The 19,544-nt window shown below is 33.1% G+C and overlaps 1 protein-coding gene across 6 annotated transcripts in view; it reads left to right on the top strand.

The window, feature by feature from the left end:
• Mkln1 (muskelin 1) overlaps positions 1–19,544 on the top strand; it is a 317,153-nt gene that overhangs the window by 259,743 nt on the left and 37,866 nt on the right. For all 6 annotated transcript variants that reach the window (XM_063234205.1, XM_063234200.1, XM_063234188.1 and 3 more), the window contains 3 exons: positions 588–800; positions 8,256–8,477; positions 11,024–11,153. In XM_063234205.1, coding sequence (XP_063090275.1) covers positions 588–800; positions 8,256–8,477; positions 11,024–11,153 — 565 coding nt within the window. The remainder of the gene's footprint in view (positions 1–587; positions 801–8,255; positions 8,478–11,023; positions 11,154–19,544) is intronic.

The raw sequence follows: 19,544 nt of genomic DNA, 5'->3' as shown, positions 1-19,544 counted from the left end.
CTTGCTGTAATTGTGTTACTTAGTCAAGAGTCAATTTTATGTCACGTAAATGATGGCTAAGTCTACAATTTGTGTTCCCCTGCTTCTGTCACTAGCTTAGGGATTTTCAGGATGATACCTTTCTTTTCTGGGTTTATGTTTCCTTGTTAAAAAGAATTAAACTAGAGATTTCATAAAAGTTTCTTCCAATTTTGAAACTTACTGATTCTAAATATTCTTGAAGTATCTGTTTTGTACGATATTCTGGTGAGAAATACAAAAATAATTTTAAAAGCCAAACATAGATTCTCAGGTAATTGAGACTACAACTGTGTTCACAGGTGACCAAAATACAATGCAGTGTAAGACAGAAACCAACAGGTGTTAACAGACAAGTGTCAGAGAATGTGTAAAAGTTCATCTCATCTTTCCTGGTTGATATTAAGCACTGAAGAGTAGTTTGCTTCTCTTGCCCCTTTTTTCCTCTTTCATTTAGAGATTTAAACCTACCATAGAATCCACATTAGTTGACTTATGTTTCTGTGCAAAAAGAGAACCATTTAATTTTATTTTGTTCTTTTGCTCCTGCTCTATTTTTCTCTCTACAGAATGGCCCAAGTGCCAGATCATGTCATAAAATGTGCATTGATATTCAACGGAGGCAAATCTACACATTAGGACGTTATTTGGATTCCTCTGTGAGGAACAGCAAATCTCTAAAAAGTGATTTCTACCGTTATGACATTGACACAAACACATGGATGTTACTAAGTGAAGATACTGCTGCTGATGGAGGACCGAAATTGGTGTTTGATCATCAGGTTTGATGCACAGTTAAATATATGATGGAATTAGTATTCAGTAATTCTTGGTCATAGAGCTTATTGATGTTATGCAGAGTTCTGTACAAGTGACTATACTGCAAATACCTAAGACAGATTATTAAAAAAAATGGTTGATTTACTAGATACAAAGTTAGTCCTTAAAGTTTTTCTTTTGTTTAGTGCAGATGTCAGAACATAAGCTCCAAGGTCTAAGAATAGAATTATTAATTTATAAAATCTTTATTACAATACAGTGTAGTTGGAATAATATTAGGAAAAACAAATTTTAATTTCATGATAAATATCTGTGATTCCTAACACTAGCACCTTCCCCTTTTAACAGTTTAAAAACTTTTTTTCCTTCATGAAAGAAATTTAAAACACTTTATAATGAGTATGAGAATTTGAAATCTCAAGCTTTTTTCCCAATTAATGTAAAATATGTTTATTCTGGTTTACAAGCAGCAAGTTACTGTGAACCTAGATTGGGTAATTTAAACTTTGCACCAAAAAAATTCATATGATGGTGTTCGTAGACAAGGAGACTGCACATAAAAATATTGTAATTCATTTTAATACTAACATGCAGATAGCTGTCACCATCATCACTGTCAGTGTTATTGTCATGGTTATCTGTCTTTGAATACTTCTGCCAGTTCAGAGTAAGTCAGATGAAATAATAATCACTTTGAGTTTTACAGGCAAAGTTTTACTTGGCTCACCTATTTCTAACATTTTTGGAGTAGAGGAGAGAAAAAAGACTTAGAAAGATCGGTAGTAATTGCATTGATGATAGCATTGTCTCACATGTGAGAAATGGGAGATGGTAGTAAAATTAGAACAAAAATTCAATTCAGGTTTAAAATTATGTAAGAGTCATTATTGTGTGTTTACAGATTTTGTAACTATTTCTTTGCTGAAAAACTATGCTATTAGCTTGTTTATATTAAGGCATAATTGTTACAAGAGAATTGTAAGAAAAAGAGGCATGATGTATACCTATCAAGTAAGTGATGGGTGGAAAAATCAACATTGGCCTTCACAGTACTCCTCAGACTGAATTTGAAATTTCTACTGGCTCAATTATATAACTAGGCTCTTGCATGCTATACACATCCTTGCCGACATCCTCAATTATCATATAGGAAGTAAAAACTCCAAGAATTCAGGCTCCAAGAATTCTTTTAAAAACATCAGTAGATAACATTGTTGAGGAACAGTTTATTCTCTTGATCCCAAATTGTTACATATTTTTTTACAAAAGATTCCAATGTCTTTGTTACTGGTTGAAAAAGTATTCTTAGGGATAGTTGGACTGTCTAGCACATACACAGTTCTTGTGTGTGGTCTTGTCTCTCTTGACTGATAAGTAGGAAGTTCCTGGAAGCTGAGTTGTGTTAAATGATGCTTGGTTTTCACCTAATTAGATGGTACTGCAGAACTCTGGGAGCAGAGAAACCCAGATTTTAATGCAGCTTCAGCTAACAGCTAGCTCTGTGTTGCTGAGCAAGTTGTATAATCTTTATAAACTTCTATTTCACATTTTATTTCTTGTACAAAGCTAAATGTAAATAAAGTTACTAACTTGTGGTGTTAAAGGAATTCCAACGAAATATTTGTGGTGTTCATGAGACTTTGAAATTTAGCACTCTGTGTTGAAATTTGAGAACATGAAAATACTAGAGGCATGAAGACATGTTTAAAGAGTATTTTTTTTGTTTTTAGTACTTGGTAATAATATCCCAGGTATCCTCCAAAGCAACATGAAAATTTGAGAATTCAGCTGCTATTATGTTTTTTGGAAAACTTCTTCATGCCAGGCATGGTAGCACATACCTGTAACCCCAGCATTTAGGAGGCTCAGGGAAGAGGATCCCTGAGAGAGGCCAGTTTGGGCTACATAATGAGTTCAAGGCCAGCCTAAACTATATAGTGAGACCTTGACATAAAAAGAAACAGAAAGCAAAAAAAGGAAATGGTTCTTCAAGTGTAAACACTATGAGGAAATTTAGTGGAATATGACCTGGTGAAAAAGTAACAGGAAAAAACTTAAAAGTATTGGAGATGTGAGCACACTGGCAATATTCCTGGGCCAAATTGGGTCACTAGCAAACTGAATATATCTTTTACTACCTTCCTTTTCAACATCCTCTGATATGAGAAGAGAATACATTATTAATAGAGTGGAAACACAGTATACTCAAAGAACTTGAAAAATTCATGGGAATTTTCCTGATTCAGATAGGATCAGATCCAAATAGAAGAAACTAGAGATTCTAGAGTCACAGCAAAGGCTGAGAAATCACTTGATTCTCAAAGGATATATAACTGGGACAAATATTAAGTGGTCAGTTGGTGACAAAATAGGGTGTTTTCCACTGAAGCACTTAGCAGGGATAATTATCTACAAGTAAAATGTGAAATAAGGATAATATGGCTGAAAAGATAGAACAAAAGGGCACTGGAAAGCTGCTGTAGGGCCTTTGTAGCATCCTGTCTGTCTTCCTTTCTAGTTCTTCAGACAGGTTATAGTATATGCAATAAGACTTATGTTCTCCAAAACAGACTGTATATTAACCCATTCAACATTCTAAATTTTAAGGGATTGAAATTACACCAAGCGTATTATCAGCCCATAGTGCACTTAAATTGGAAATTAGTGGCAAAAGAAATTGAAAAACCTGCATAAATACATGGAAATTAAATAACAACCTCCTGAACCGTCAATGGGTCACAGGGGAAATTAAAGAAAAAATTAAGCAATACCTAAAATTCAATGAAAATGCAGATACAACATACCGAAACCTATGGGATGCAATGAAAGCAGTACTAAGAGGGAAGTATATAGCAATAAATTGAAGTATATAGCAATAAATCAAGAAAGCAAAATGAACACACACAACCTAATGCAACATCTCAAGCTTCTAGAAAAAGAAGGGCAAGTAAAACTCAAAGCTCATAGAAGAGAGGAAATTATAAAGATTAGAGCAGAAATTAATGCAGTTGAAACTGAAAAAAAATCAAAGAGATGATTTTTTGAGAGAATAAACAAAATTGATAAACCTCTACCAAGCCTTACCAAGAAACAGAAAGAAAAAACTTAAATTCACACAATAAGGATTGAAAAAAGAGAAATTACTACAGATCCCATGGAAATTCAAAAGATCATGAATACCTACTTTGAAAATCTTTACTCACATAAGGGTGGAAAATCCAGAGGAAATGGACAGATTTCTAGAAGCGTATGAACTACCAAAGCCCAATCAAGAAGATAAAACAATTTTGAATAACTCAGTATCAGCTATTGAAATTGAAAATGTAATTAAAAACTTACCAACAAAAAAAAGCCCAGGTCCTGATGGAGTCACAGCTGAATTCTATAAGACGTTTAGGGAAGATTTAATGTCAATATTCCTCAAACTCTTCAGTGAAATTGAAAGGGAAGCAATCCTCCTTAACTCATTCCTGGAGGCAAGTATTACCAAAACAAGAGAAAGACCCAACCAAAAAAAGAAGAACTATAGGCCAGTCTCACTAATGAACATTGATGCAAAGATTCTCAATAAAATCGTGGCAAATAGAATGCAGCAAATCATCATGATTATTATACATTATATGACCAAGTGGGATTTACCCCAGGAATGCAGTGATGGTTTAACATACACAAATCAATAAATGTAATACACCACATCAACAGAGTCAAAAATAAAAATCACATGATCATCTCAATAGATGCAGAAAAAGCTTTTGATGAAGTCCAACACTTGTTCATGATAAAAACCCTACACAAACTCAGAATAGATGGTAACTACCTCAACCTGATAAAGGCTATCTATGACAAACCAACAGCCAATCTTATACCAAATAGACAAAAAAAGACAAGGATGTTTACTATCACCATTCCTATTCAGTATAATTCTGGAAATACTAGCTGGAGCAATCAGACGAGAGAGAACTAACAGGAATAAAGATAGGAAAGGAAGAAGTTAAATTATCACTGCAGATGACGTGATACTCTACATAGAAGACCCCAAAAACTCCAATAAAAGACTACTGGAGTTAATAAATTCAGCAGTATACCTGGATACAAAGGTCAACACTCAAAAGTCAATAACATTCCTATACATAAACAAAAAACTCAGAGAGAAATTATGGAAATAACACCTTTCACAAACCATCTAAAAAAATGAAATACTTAGGAATCAATCTAACCAAGAATGTAAAAGACGTATGTGCTGAAAATTATGCTACTCTAAAAAAAGGAGATTGAAGAGGATATTAGAAAATTAAAGGATATTCCTTACTCTTGGTTAGGAAAAACCAACATTTTGAAACTGGTCATTTTCCCAAGACTGTTACACAGATTTAATGCAATCTCAATCAAAATATCATTAACATACTTACAGAGCTACGAATAATATTCCTAAAATTCATTTGGAAACAGAAGAAACCTAGAATACCAAAGGCAATTCTGGGCAACAAAGGCAAGGCAGGAGACATCTCAATTCCTGACTTGAAATTATTCTACAAAGCTACAGTGATAAAGTCAGCAAGGTACTGGCAAAGAAATAGACCTGAAGATCAATGGAACAGATTAGAAGAAGCAAACACAACTACAAAGGCACTCAGCCACTTTATATTTGACAAAGATGCCAAACATGTTCACTAGAAGGATGGTCTCTTCAATAAATGGTGTTGGAAAAATTGGCTTTCCACATGCTGAAGACTGAAACTAGACCCATGCCTATCATCATGTGCTAAACTAAAGTCAAAATGGATCAAAGATCTAAATATTAAAACAGAGACACTAAATCTCCTGGAAGAGAAGGTAGGTGGAAATCTTGGAGACATATGGGTAGGCAAAGAATCCATGAACAAAACACAAACTGCACAGAAGTACTTCAAAGAATCAACAACTGGGATCACATCTTATTAAAAAGTTTTTGCTCTTCAAAAGAAATCACCAACAAAGTGAAAAGAAAACCCACAAAATGGGAAAGAATTTTAGCCAACAGTCCTTCAGACAAAGGACTTATATCCAGAATATACAAAGAATTGAAAAACATCAAGCCCCTCAGATTTAAAGACACTCTCCAAAAATGGGCATCTGAGATGAACACACAGTTCTCAGATGAAGATATACAAATGGCAAATAAATACAGCAAGAAATGTTCACCATCACTGGTCATTTGAGGAATGCAAATTATAACATCATTGAGATTTCATCTCACTCCAAAAAGAATGGCTGCCATCAAGAAATCAACTGATAACAAATGTTGGCAAGGCTAATGAATAGCATGTATCCTAGTTAAAATCTCTTGTCATTTGATAATTGACTCTTGAAACTGTGTATATCATAGAGAGAACAACAAATCTTAGGAATAAGTAAGTAGCTGAAAGAATAAAATTACTTCTGTTTTGTTTCCTGTTTGTCAAGATAAGGGAAAGAATTACCATGCTAATATATAATGTTACTCATATTACTTCTTTCTTCAAATGATCTGGACTGGTATGCTAGCAAAAGCTACCATGTTAAAGTGTTTACACAACAAATGAGAATAAGCAGTTAAGCTTAAATATCCCCAAAAGGGGAGGAGATACTTCCTTTGTAGCCATGTGAAGTAGAACTGTTGGAAAATAGATTCTGGCCATTAGTATAAACTGTGAATTTGTGAAAATGAAAGTAAAGCCACTTAATACAAACCTTTCAGGATTTTCTGCATGCTTCCTAGATATTTGGAGAGTTTTGAACCTAAGTACTTACGACAGAGTAGTGCAACCCAGTTTGGAGTTACATAGCCCTGGGGAGAGACACAGAAGCTAATTGGAGCCGTGTGTTGTAGTCCTCGGCATTGTGTTTTTAATATTATGTTCTTTAAGATTAAAGACTGAGCTGGGGATGTAGCTCAGCAGCATAAGTGCCTGCCTGAGGTTAAAGACTTGAAAACACCATTTTTGGAATGCTGAGGAAGTGAAAACTTGGACATTTTAGTTTTTCAGCCATATTCACCAAGATTTCAACCTCTGGGGGAAGTAATAAATTTTTATCTGAATTTATGGAAGTGTTATAAAACCTGGGAAACGGCACAGGAGGTACAGATTGTTTTGGTAGTAAAGAGTAGAAGATGCTAGAATCTTTTTTAATATTTTAGTAATGAATTAGTAATACAGATTAGTAATGAATTCAAGAATAATAGAATAAATTGAAGAATATGATATTTTAAAGTAATTCTCATGAATATTGCATCTATAAAAAATATCTAAAGCATAAAAATTTGATAATGAAATAGAAGTCTCAGTAAATTGATTAAAATACAATATGTTTAAATTAGTAAATCAGTGAGCTAAAATTATGAGAGAAAAGACAAAGAGGTCTTAAAGTTTCACCTCATCAAAGTTGCAAAATAGAAGTAAAACTATTGTAATAAATTTTCATCTTTAATTTATGCAAGTGTTTTAAAAACCTGGGAAATAGCAAAGGAGATAAAGATTGTCTTGGTGGTAAAGATTAGGAGATGCTGTAATCTTTTATAGTACTTCTTAAGATCACTTTTTAAAATTATTAAAAACTTTTTATTTAAAATACAATAATAGACAAATGTTGGAAGTAATTTTATAGGAGGAAAGATTTGAACATATACAGCCAGTACTTGTGTTTTAGCAGAAGAATGGGTTAATAAATGTTTTGTGTACACAGATTATTCTTGAAACATAAATGTTACTTGTATTAACAAATAATTTCCAAGAAAAATAAATTTTTGGTGATGGGTTAAAGGAGATCAAATTTTTCACACTATAAAAGTCAGTGTGGAGGGGCTAGGGATTTAGCTCAGTGGTGTAAGTGCCTGCCTGGCAAATGTAAGGTTGTGAGTTTGATCCCTGGTACAAAAACAAAAGGAACAAACAGTCTGGAAACTGTTGTAAATATTTTTGTTTTGCTTTTTTGTAACATAATTTGAAGAGAATTGTAAAACCCAAAAATGAATTTAACTGAATCATTCTTACTTTTATATCTACTTTCGTATTAAACAAAAAATTAATAGGATGCTTGTCTAGAACAGTGGGAGTTTTTATAAGGAAAATGAATAAGAGCTTGTTACTATATAAGATTACTATGTATGATTAGATTTATTTCAATACATTGTGTATCATTGGTTGATTTTGGTAAAAATTATGCAGTTTGAAGAAAGCAGAAAGTTCTTTAACCTGACATGTTTTATTCTGTCTGAAACAAATGGAAATCTGCAAGATATTTATAAATCTATCCTGAATCTGTGTCAGGGAGTGAACTGTATTACAGTAAGTTCCTGTGATAATAGGGGGTTGATATTTAACATCATAAATGACAAAGTTCAGGGTTTTTTTGTTTTTGTTTTTTTTTGAGAATTATTCCATTTGCCACATATGGCAGGGGTAAACTAAAAGTATTCAATTTGTTGCTTTATTTGATAGATGTGCATGGATTCAGAAAAACATATGATCTACACCTTTGGTGGTAGAATTTTGACATGTAATGGCAGCGTAGATGACAGCAGAGCCAGTGAACCACAGTTCAGTGGATTGTTTGCTTTCAACTGTCAGTGTCAAACCTGGAAACTTCTTCGAGAGGACTCCTGTAATGCTGGGCCTGAAGATATACAGTCTCGGATAGGACACTGCATGTTATTCCACTCAGTAAGTCTGTTTTGTGTTCTTCATTATCTTATTTTGTCATGTTTATGTTTATAGGAAATGTTGAAGTCAAAAATCTTCAGCAGCAGATCAAAACTTTTCATTAGAAATAGTGTAGCAATGACAAAAACATCCTTAAACAGTGAACTGTTTGTCAGCTTGAAGCTTTTTCTCATCAGCTTAATAACTTTTAAACAGTTATCACCTGAATTCTAAGTTAGACAGTTTTACGAATAAATTTGCTGCCTTTCTGGGTAGCTTAGCTGTTTCCCTTTCTTAAAACTTGCATTTGGGACAGTTTTTTATCTGTTCTTTTTCCCTTCATTAAGTAGAAAGAGTTAAGAATTGATTTCATAGAATTAAGAATTATCAGTATATATACTTTTCTTTCATCTTTTTAAATGTTTTAATGAAATTTTTATTTTTTTGGTTACATACAGCTTTGAAACAATATTTGAAATATTTTATATGTGTCCTTTAATTACCATTAACATAATCATTCCCAGCTCAAAGCAGTATTTTATTATTGCTTACTATTCAGTCATTTATTTTTTTTTTTCCTAATATAATGAAAGGAATCTTTTTCTGTTCGGTTCGTTAAAGTCAGGATCCAAGAGTAGTTCTATAAATGGCATTTTGCTGTTATGGCTCTTCAGTTTCCTTTAATACATAAAAATACTCCCCTCCTCCACATACCACTTAATTGATTTTTGAGAAGTCCTTTGTGCTATAGTATCTCTCAGTGTTTTGAGTTAGGTTGCTTTTATCTTCACAATGTGACTTTATATGGTCCATTCTTAGTATTTTCTAAAACCTAGCAGTTATATCCAGAGGCTTGATTTTGAATTTGTTCTCTGTTTGAGAGAAAGCCAAGAAGACACATACAAGAATACTTCCTATATACTCTGACTGAGGTATATGGAGGCATGTAATATCTAGTCATGATTTTGATGATGTTAAAGAGTTCAAGTGTTATCAGCATGGTTGATTCATTCACGAAGTTTCCTATAGTTTTAATATTAATTTAATATTCATTATCTGGATTTTCAGTAGTGATTTTTCTAGTGATGTTATTTCTTAATTTACTAACTGTGATTCTCCCATTACTTCCTCCCAAATAAAACCACACATGAAAAAAAACCCCACCTCACTATTTAGTTACTGTGAAATGTAAACCATACAGAATAGCCAATGTAAATGTCTGATTCTTTGCCTTTATTGATTTTTGTATTATTGAGCTAAGGCTCCAAAGTTAACCAATGAGGCATTTCTTTAAAAGTATAATTATGGGGGGCTGGGGATTTAGCTCAGCGGCATAAGCGCCTGCCTTGCAAGCAGGCAGAAGTGAGTTCGATCCCTGGTGCCGATAAAAATGAGAAAGACAAAAAAAAAAAAAGTATAATTATGAACTCATGAATTTTTGTTCATTTCATAGTTTTAAATCCTTTGCTGTCATTATTCTTTTTTTATGCTTAATTTTTTTCTCTGCCTTTGGCCAATAAGAGCCCTGCTCTTATGTATATACACGTTTTTTAGTAAAAGAAAAACTAAATCATGATAAATCACATTCAACTTGAAGATTATTTTTTACTTACTACTTTTTTGTATTTGTGGATCTTTTATGGTTAAAATCCTACTGTATACAATACTTGCTTTATCTTTAGTAGTCTGTAAAATAACAAAGCTAAGTAAAAAAGTCATAGAGTGTGTATAAGTTTGACTTCTGATAATTTTTCTGTTTAGGATTTATCCCATTACAAATGGATAGTCAAAAAACTGAATTAAAAATCACTATAGATATGCATTGTGTTTCTGAGTGGCCATATCTATTTTTCACTTTTTTGTTCAAATTTCAGAGATTTTTTTTTTAGTTTTGTTTCTAATTAAAAACCTATGTTTGGTTTTTAATCTTAAAACCATCGGTTGAGATACTTTTGGAAATACCTGGTTTTTATCCCTGTTTTCTGGACAGGGATAGAAAAGAGCTTTGTTCCTTCCCCTTCTTTTATTAGATTTTGACCTATCCTTTTTTGTTTTTAAAAAGAAATATACTTTAGTAACACACATGTTCCTTCTTCTTCCTTATCTTTTATTGGATTTTGACTTATCCATTTTTGCTTTTTAAAAAAGAGGGAAATACACTGCTAACACACACACACACACACACCTGCACACACAGATAATACTTTTTTTTTTGGCGGGGTACCAAGAATTGAACTCACAACCTTGTGTTTGTCAGACAGGCACTTGTGCCACTGAGCTAAATTCCCAGCCCCCAGATAATACTTTTGATCTTTTCTTACACAAATGCAGCAATCTTTTATACACTATTTTGCACCTTGCTTTTGTACTTTAACAAGATACTCTGGTGATCACTTATTGGCAGCATATAAAAAGCTTCCTCCTTTCTTTCTTTTCTAGCTTAGTATACTCCATTGAATGGGGTCTCCTAGAAAAATACTTCTATAAAGGTTTAAATTATAAAAAAATCATTGTAAATTCTTCATGTAAGTTATAACTTTCTTTATTGTCCTTTTATTCTCTTTCAGAAAAATCGTTGCTTATATGTATTTGGTGGCCAGAGATCAAAAACCTATTTAAATGATTTCTTTAGTTATGATGTGGACTCTGATCATGTAGACATAATATCAGATGGCACCAAGAAAGACTCCGGGATGGGTAAGAGAATTTGATGATTTTTTTTTTTTCTCTCATGCCTTAATTACTTTACATAGAAAACTAAAGCCCATTTTCTTTTATTCCTAACCATTGTTTACCCTTTCTGTTTCTTTAATTAAAACATTCTAAGAGAAAGAAAGCTCTCCAATTATATATATATATACATATATATATGTATATATATATATATATATAATTTTAAAGATACTTGAATTACTGTTCTTCAAACAGACAGTATGTGACTATAGGAATTGTTTGTGTGCTTATTGTGGGAAGCAATATTTTACAAATTATCTTATTCTCTTATTTTTTATTTATTTCTACCTTCCATTTCACCATAGTGCCCTAAGGCACCATCATAGTAGGATATGTCTCTTTGTTGTAAGGGAACACATCGTGTAATGGGTAATGCCTTTATAAGTTTACAGGCTTATTTCCCACTAAAATCAGAAACAAGCGAAGAATGTTTGTTATCACTGTTCCTCTTCAACATAGCTAGAGCAAAACAAAACATTAGCTAGAGCAGTCAAGCAAAAGAAAGAAAAGAGATATGTCTAATAGGAAAGGATGAAGTCAAGGTATCATTATTTGTGGTTAACATGATCTTTTACTTACAAGACCCCAAAAAATTCCACCAAAACACTGTTAGAATTAATTCAGCAATGTAAAAGGATATAAAATAAGCACAAAAATCAGTAAAACTTCTGTATACTAGTAAGTCATTGAGAAAGAAATTAGGAAAACAATACCATTCAAATTTTTAAAAATACTATTCACAGTTGCATCAAGAAAAATTGAATACTTGGAAAGTAACCACGAAAAACCTCTATAATGAAAATTACATCATTCTGAAACAGGAAATTGAGATGGACAGCAGAAAATAAAAAGATGTCTCTTGTTCCTAGATAGACGAAACCAGTGTAATCAAAATAGCTATACTTCTAAAACTAATGCACAGATTTAATGTAACCCCAATCAGAATATCAACAGCATTTCTCACAGATCTACAAAACCCAATCCTAAAATCATGTGAAACCAGAAAAAATTCAGAATACTAAAAACAATCCTGGGTAGCAAAAGAAAAGTAGGAGAGACATCAGAACCCAGATTGAAAGTTATATTGCAAAACTACTGTGATTAAAACAGCATGACTCTGGGACAAAAACAGCATAGAAGCAGTAGAAACAACCCCAGGCACATTCAGCTATTTGATCTTTGACAGAGGGGCAAATGACACACTCTGAAAGTAAGATAGCCTGTGTAATAAACAGCTGGTAGCTACCCGTATGCGGAAGATTGAGTCTAGGCTCCTATTTCACACCATGCACTAAACTAGCAATGTATCAAAGACCTAAATATTAAAACAGAAACAGAAGATTAAAGAAGTAAAACTCTTAAAGACATAGGAATAGGAAATAACTAAACCAAGAATTAGAAGATAGGTCATATCAAATTAAAAAGCTTCTGTACAGCCAAAAAAAACCCCAACAGGGTAAAAAACACAACAGAATCTACAGAACAGAAAAAAATTTTTGCTAACTGTTCGTCAGACAGAAGGCTAACATCCATAATATATAAAGGACTAAAAAAAAATTATACACCCCCCAAAAAATAAAAGATCCAGTCAAAAAGTGGATAACTAAAATGAATAGGCACTTCTTAAGAAGTAAAAACGAGGTATGGTGGTGTAAGCCTGTTATCCCAGCACTCTGGAGGCCCAGGCAGAAGGTTCACCAGGAATAAAGGCCAACCTCAGCAACAAAGTGAGTTCAGTATCAGCCTGAACCACATAGTGGGATTCCATTTCAAAAATCCCAAAAATGAAATAAGTCAGGAGGGAGCCAGGTAGTCAGGCTAAATGGCCAAACAACATGAAAAAGTGTTGAACATTGCTCACCATTAGGGAAATGTAAATCTACATTGAGATATCATCTTATACCAGAAGGACTGTCCATCAAAAAATCAACTAGTAACTAATGCTAGCAAGGATGGGGGGGGGGGACCTCTTCTACGTTGTTAGTAGGAATGTCAAATAAAGCAACCACTATGAAAATTAGTGAAGATTCTTCAAAATAGAAATTCCATTTGACCCAGCTATCTCCTTTCTAATTATCTTCCCAAAAGAGTTAGTCATCATACTACATCATACCCATTTTTTTTTTTTTGTCTTTTTCCTTCTTATTGGTACCAGGGATCGAACTCATGACTGCCTGCTTGCAAAGCAGGTGCTTATGCCGCTGAGCTAAATCCCCAACCCCTAAACATCATACCCATTTTTATAGCAGCACAATTTTTAATAGCTAGATCTTGGAAAAAGTGTGGTGTTTAAACACAATAGAGTACTACTCTGCCATTAACAAAGATAAATTTGAAACATTCGTAGCCAGATGGATGCAATTTGAGAACATAATGTTAAGGGAAATAAGTCAGACACACAATTTTAAATATCCCATGGTTAGGGGCTGGGGATTTAGCTCAGTGGCATAAGCACCTGCCTTGCAAGCAGGTGGTCATGAGTTCAATCCCCGGTATCGAAAAGAAAGAAAAAAAAAAGTTAAATATCCCATGGTTTCCCCTTGTGTGATAAACTAAAAACATAAGGACAAATAAAGAGCAAAATAGAAGATAGTTAAATAGGGAATAGGGAATTCGGGTAATACCCAAATTACCTATTCTGTTGTGTCAAAAATATTTTTTGTTCCATTCATACTGCTAGTTTCTTTTATTAAAAGACAGTTTTGTTCTTTTCTTTGTTTCTTCGTAAAAGAGACTGTTTTATCTATGATTTGTCTTTTCAGTAACATTTTGGCCATTCTTTTAAGATCATGATACAACCATTTTATATCAACCATTGTTATTCTTAATCATTTTATGAAATTAAAATTCTTCGTAGAAATAAGTATTTTTTATACTTTGTACTTTTTATATTTGTATTTTTCTTAATATCTACTTCTGTTAGCCAGACATAATGGTGCACACCTGTAATCCCAGCACTTGGGAGGCAGAGGCAGGAGAATAGTTGTAATTTTGAGACCAGTCTGGGCTCTAAAATGAGTTCAAGGCCAGCCTGAACTACATAGCGAGACTCTGTCTCAAAAAGACAAAAACAAACAAACAAAAACTACTTGTATGACATTACAGTTTTTAAGAAGTTTATACAGTAGTTTTAATAGCTAAGACGTTATTCTCCCAGTAATAAGGTGACTGGTTTGCCCAGTTTATACATATTTCTCAGACCTAATTACTAAAGTGCCTCATTCATTCTCACAAGTGCCTTGTTTTGATAATTTACAGTTATCATACATAGTAGTTGCTTTGCTTATGATTAGTACATTCAGTACAGTAGATAAGGCCACTTGGCTTAAAATGACTAATTTGGGGCACAGGGTTAGAAATAAATGCTTGCCCTTTTAGCTATAAAATAAGTCATGTTATTTTTGGCTGTTTTTTAAAATAACATTAAAACACTTAATAGGATTTCTGGATGCTGTGTTGATGCAAAACCAATGAAAAGATCTTTTATTAAAATTGCTCACATTTAATGAAAAAAAGCTTTTTTCCTTTTAAAAGCACCAAACTAAAAATAAAAAAACCTACATGTGTAGTCATTTATATTAAGCCATCTTGCTAGACAGAGGACTAAGAAAGTAGGGATATTATTCATCCCGGCCACCAAAATAAAATAACTGTTCTTGCTTCCTAGTCCCTAATATAGTAGCCAGGTTTACAGCCCAGTACTTCTTACTGTGTTGCCTTACCTTACATGCACAGATTTAACTTTTTATTTCTTCATTCTTAATGTACAGTAAGTTAAATGTCTTCTGTGTTTGATGTTGAACATGAGACAAAAACTAAACAAATCTAAAATAATGTACCAAACACAAGTAAATAAAAAAGTAATCACCATGATCATTTTTCTTAAAAATGCAGTATCCATTAAATGATAATGATAATAGGATGCAGTTAAAGAGTAAAGATAAAACAGATTTTAGGGAATAAGTTTTGTTTTTAAAAAAACAAAGCATTGTAAGATCACCAAAAGGAAAACTTCAAAAAGTAAGGACAGAGGTAGACATTTGAGGAGATAAAGGCCTTTAAAAAGAAATCAATCTAGGAATTATTATTGAACTAATAAGAGATTCACCAACAACAGAGAACAGGGAACACAGAGAAGACAACACTACAAAGTGAATATCAGAGAAAAATTCTTCAAATTGTAAAGTGTTATCTCCAGATTATAAATGGTCCCCTACAAAAATCAGGTTGAATTTTAAAAGACCACAATCCCCCCTCTTTGAATGCACGTGATTGTGTATCATACAGTTTGATATATTCAGTATGAAGGGAAACTCCTAAAAGCTTGTGGAGTAAAACAAGGTAATGTTCAAGGGAATAGGACTTAGAATAATTCTCAGCAATATTAGAAGGAATAACACATACAGTTTTTTAAATTCTGAGGAAAATTTATCAACCTGGAATTCTCTTCCTAGCCAAACAGTGAAAGAGGGAAGGAATATTGCCAGATATGTAGCATTAATCAATGAAATATGTTTGCTTGCTTGTCATAGAGAAACTCATTAAATAATAGCTTAAACAATTGTAAAACGGCTTCTCGCAGAGATAGACCATCTGAGACTGATATAGTAACTCAAAAATGGCACCACGGTTCCTTCTTTCCCACCCTCTTCTTGATGGTGGCAAGCTATCTGAAGCACTTCATACACCTTTGTCCAGTAAGGGAGAAAAAAAGGAAAAAGAGAATTTGCCCATAAAGCTTTCAGGGGGATTTGTGTAGATTTCATTGACCAGAACTATTGAAACCTGAATTTAGTGATCTAGAAAAGCAAATAGTTAACTTTTTCAGCCTTTGTGTTCTACCTATGAGGAAGGGTTTAGAAATGATTGTTAATTGTATAGTTATCAGTGTCTGCTGATAGTGGTAGGCCTTTTATGCACTCTTTCCTAGTAAGTTACTAGACCGTGTAAAATAATAAAAAAGTAAAAATAGCAAAAAAGGAAACGTTTCCCTATGATCTAGGGAAAAGACCCAACACAGAAAATCAATAAAGAATCAATCCTAGATGAAATCTACACAGCTAACTTATGAACATTCAATTGAAGTTGGAATAGAAGACATAGGAAAGTAAATCTTTATTTCTCACCAAAAATGAGAGTTTCAATAAAATAGATTCAGAAGATATGCTTGAGCATTTGGAATAAAAGCTATTACTAGGTAAATAGCACCTTATATAAAAGATTAAGGATGAAAACAATAGGAAAAGCAAAAAAAAAAAAAAAGAGGGAGAAAAACAACCAGTTATAAGGAAAGAAGCATCAACACAGTAAATTTCTTGACTCCACAAGTGAGCAGGAGTTTTGTAACTATAATAATACCAAAAAGGTACAATAAACCAGAGAATTTTTTAATGTACTTAATTAATTTTGTTTGGTACCAGGTATCGAACTCACAACATTGCACTTGCCAGGCAGGCACTATTCCACTAAGCTACATCCCTGGCCCAGTAAACCAAAAATTGAAATAAAGTTTAGGATAATATAAGTATAGTAAATACTTCATCTACTAAAATGGCAAGTTATTAGGTAATATCTAAGGTAGAAATGTAAGGTTATAATTGAGACATACATACCTAATGGTTACTAGTGTTACCTTTCCATCTAAAATTGTCTTATTGTTTACTCATTTATTTTCTGTTACCATAGGAATGAGTGGAGGGTACCATGTATGATTTAACCTTTGATATATAAAAAAGTTATTCTTGTCCTGCCTGATCTAAGAGACACCTTTTCAGCAAACTTGCAGCCCTCCACAAACAACAGGAAATCATTAAACAGCTATGCTGCCTTCAGTATACAGAATAGATGGCCATAAAGAAAATTTAGTACAGAGCATACAACCTCTCTGTTGCCAGAAAATCCAGTATTATCTCCACACCTGTACTGACTGTTTGAGGAACTTCAGCCCCAAACATTCTACCCAGATTCCTTGGGATTATAACCCCATGTTCAGACTCTAAATATAAAATATAATAATCTCCTTTGGCCTGCTGTTATAGTCATTCACAATATCAATCCACCCAGACAATAAATCCTGCCTTTTTTGCTCACATAAAGGCTATTTCCAGGTGGTTTCTCATATGCCATTGATAATGACTGGAAGGGATTAGGTGAGCTGTCTCCTACAATCCTATTGTAGCTCTCCCTAAAAAATATATTGAATGTGATAATTGATAGGATAGATAGGTTGAAATATATAATATACTAACTTTAAGTTAAACTAAGGATACAGTTCTGAAACAAGAAGATCATTAATGTCTCTCAAAGTGTTTATAGCCGAGCTAGTAATGTTCTGTTGAATAACAATAGCTGCTCTTTATTTAGACTCTGTCATATGCTAGAACATGTTAAACTGATGGTATTCTTATTTACAAGTTGGAAGAAATTGAGTCAGTGAGGTTAAGTAATATATTCACCATTACACAATTAGATAATGATAAAACTAAGGTTTAGAAGTTTGAGTGTAGCACAAAGTGTTCTTCCCACCATATTGAAAAGAAAAAAGCTGGACCAAGGATTTAGCTCACCAGCATAAGCGCCTGCCTGGCAAGTGTGAGGTAGCGAGTTCGATCCCTGGTACCAAAACAAAAAAAGAAAGAAAGAAAAGAAAAAAGCAACAAAGAGTAATAGTGGCAAAAAACTAGTTTAAAAATTCATTTTAAAAAATAGACTTTAATAACTTTTTTGAAAAATGAGTTATATAATAATTTGCAGAATTGATTATAAAGCTTGAGACGACCAAGTGTAATTATTGTGGGGTTTCTTTGTTTTGTTTTTTTGGTACAGTTTTTGTTGTGATTATTCAAATAATTGCTAATGCTGGGGTATCAAGTTATTCAGAGAATCTCCAGAATTAACATGTTGGTGTATTTCCTTCTAGTCATAAAATTTGACACAATTTTTATTTTTGGCTATTGTAATTATTTTCATCATGGTTTTATTGAACCAGAGATACTAATAGAAGAGACAAGTAGGTTCATTCCCTCATTACTGCTATAATCAACTTTTCTAAAATTAGAATCACCATTTTTGCTGTTCGGTGTTCAATTTTTAATTATTTTTGATGAATTCTGTAATAAAAACAAGTTCATTTAATAATAATTGATAATTGTCTACTAGTGTCTATGCTTATGTCTCTTTTTCTCTCCTTACCCATAAAACTCATTTTCTCGTACATGCCAAATATTATTTCAAGCACTTTGGTTTCAGCTATGGACCTGAGGAATAAGACGTGCTCATTCAGAAGGCTATCATTCTTGTGGAAAGGAACCAGCAATTTCATTGTACATGCTGTGAAGATAATTAATTGGATGCTGCAATGAGTAACCTTGGAGCTACCAGTTAGAGTAGGTTGGGAAACTGCAGATTGTCTTTAAGATTTCTGATGAGAAGTAGAAAGTTAGAAAAAAATCACATGAAGGACTGAAATGTTCCAAAGCCAGAAAGAACCTGAAATGTTCCAGAAACAGATGGGACTGATACATTGAGAGAACAGGGAAAGTTTGAATGAAATGAGGTTAGAGAGAAATAGGAGTCTAGTTATTAAAGACCTTGTCCACGTATAAGGAGTTTTGGTTTTTCTGAATAGAAAATTTTTAAAAGGTTCAGTGTCAAATTCTTTATCTGATTTGTTTTGAAAATACCACTCTTTTGTCTAGAAATATAATTTCCAAGTGGTTAATTCTGACAATAGTCCTGTGAGTTGCATTGTTTAATGGCTAGGATATACAGTGGGCATTGTGTTGAAGATTTCTTTTTAGTAGTAGAATTGAACATTTGGTTCGAACTACTACTAGACCAACATAGGATCACAAATCTGAGTCCTGCTTAGGCAACTTAGTTATACTCTGTCTCAAAATTTTAAAATTTTTATAAAGGGCTAGAGTGTAGCCACTGCAAAGGACCTGGCTTCAATCTCTAATACACATATGTGCGCGCCCCCCCCCCATATTTTTACACCCATTCACCCTACTTGGATTAACTGTTAGAGTTACATTTGTAATTAAGGAACCTCTGTGGCTTAGTTGATACATTAAAGTTAAACAGACATTGTTTTCTTTTCTCTCATCTTTATCCTACTCCTTTCATTTATTCCTTTTCTCTTCCTTTCTGCTCCCTTCCCCATTCCCTTTCTTCTTTTCTTTCTTTAGAGGATTCCAAAATGTAGTTGGGACTAGAAGCACTGTTCTAACTCTCCAACACCTATTTCAATCCTTAGTTAAGTAATTTTGAGCAGGTTATCTGATATCTTAGCCTTTGTTTTAGCGTTTGTGAATGGCCAAAATTAAATTTTAAGAAAAATGGTTTGCTGGCTTC

This window comes from Cavia porcellus, unplaced genomic scaffold (assembly GCF_034190915.1).
Source record: "Cavia porcellus strain 051 isolate PalLab524CR breed Dunkin Hartley unplaced genomic scaffold, mCavPor4.1 scaffold_2, whole genome shotgun sequence".
NCBI classification, from domain to species: domain Eukaryota; kingdom Metazoa; phylum Chordata; class Mammalia; order Rodentia; family Caviidae; genus Cavia; species Cavia porcellus.
The sequence above is the reverse complement of the archived record's forward strand: the minus strand, read 5'-3'. Positions and strand labels throughout refer to the sequence as shown.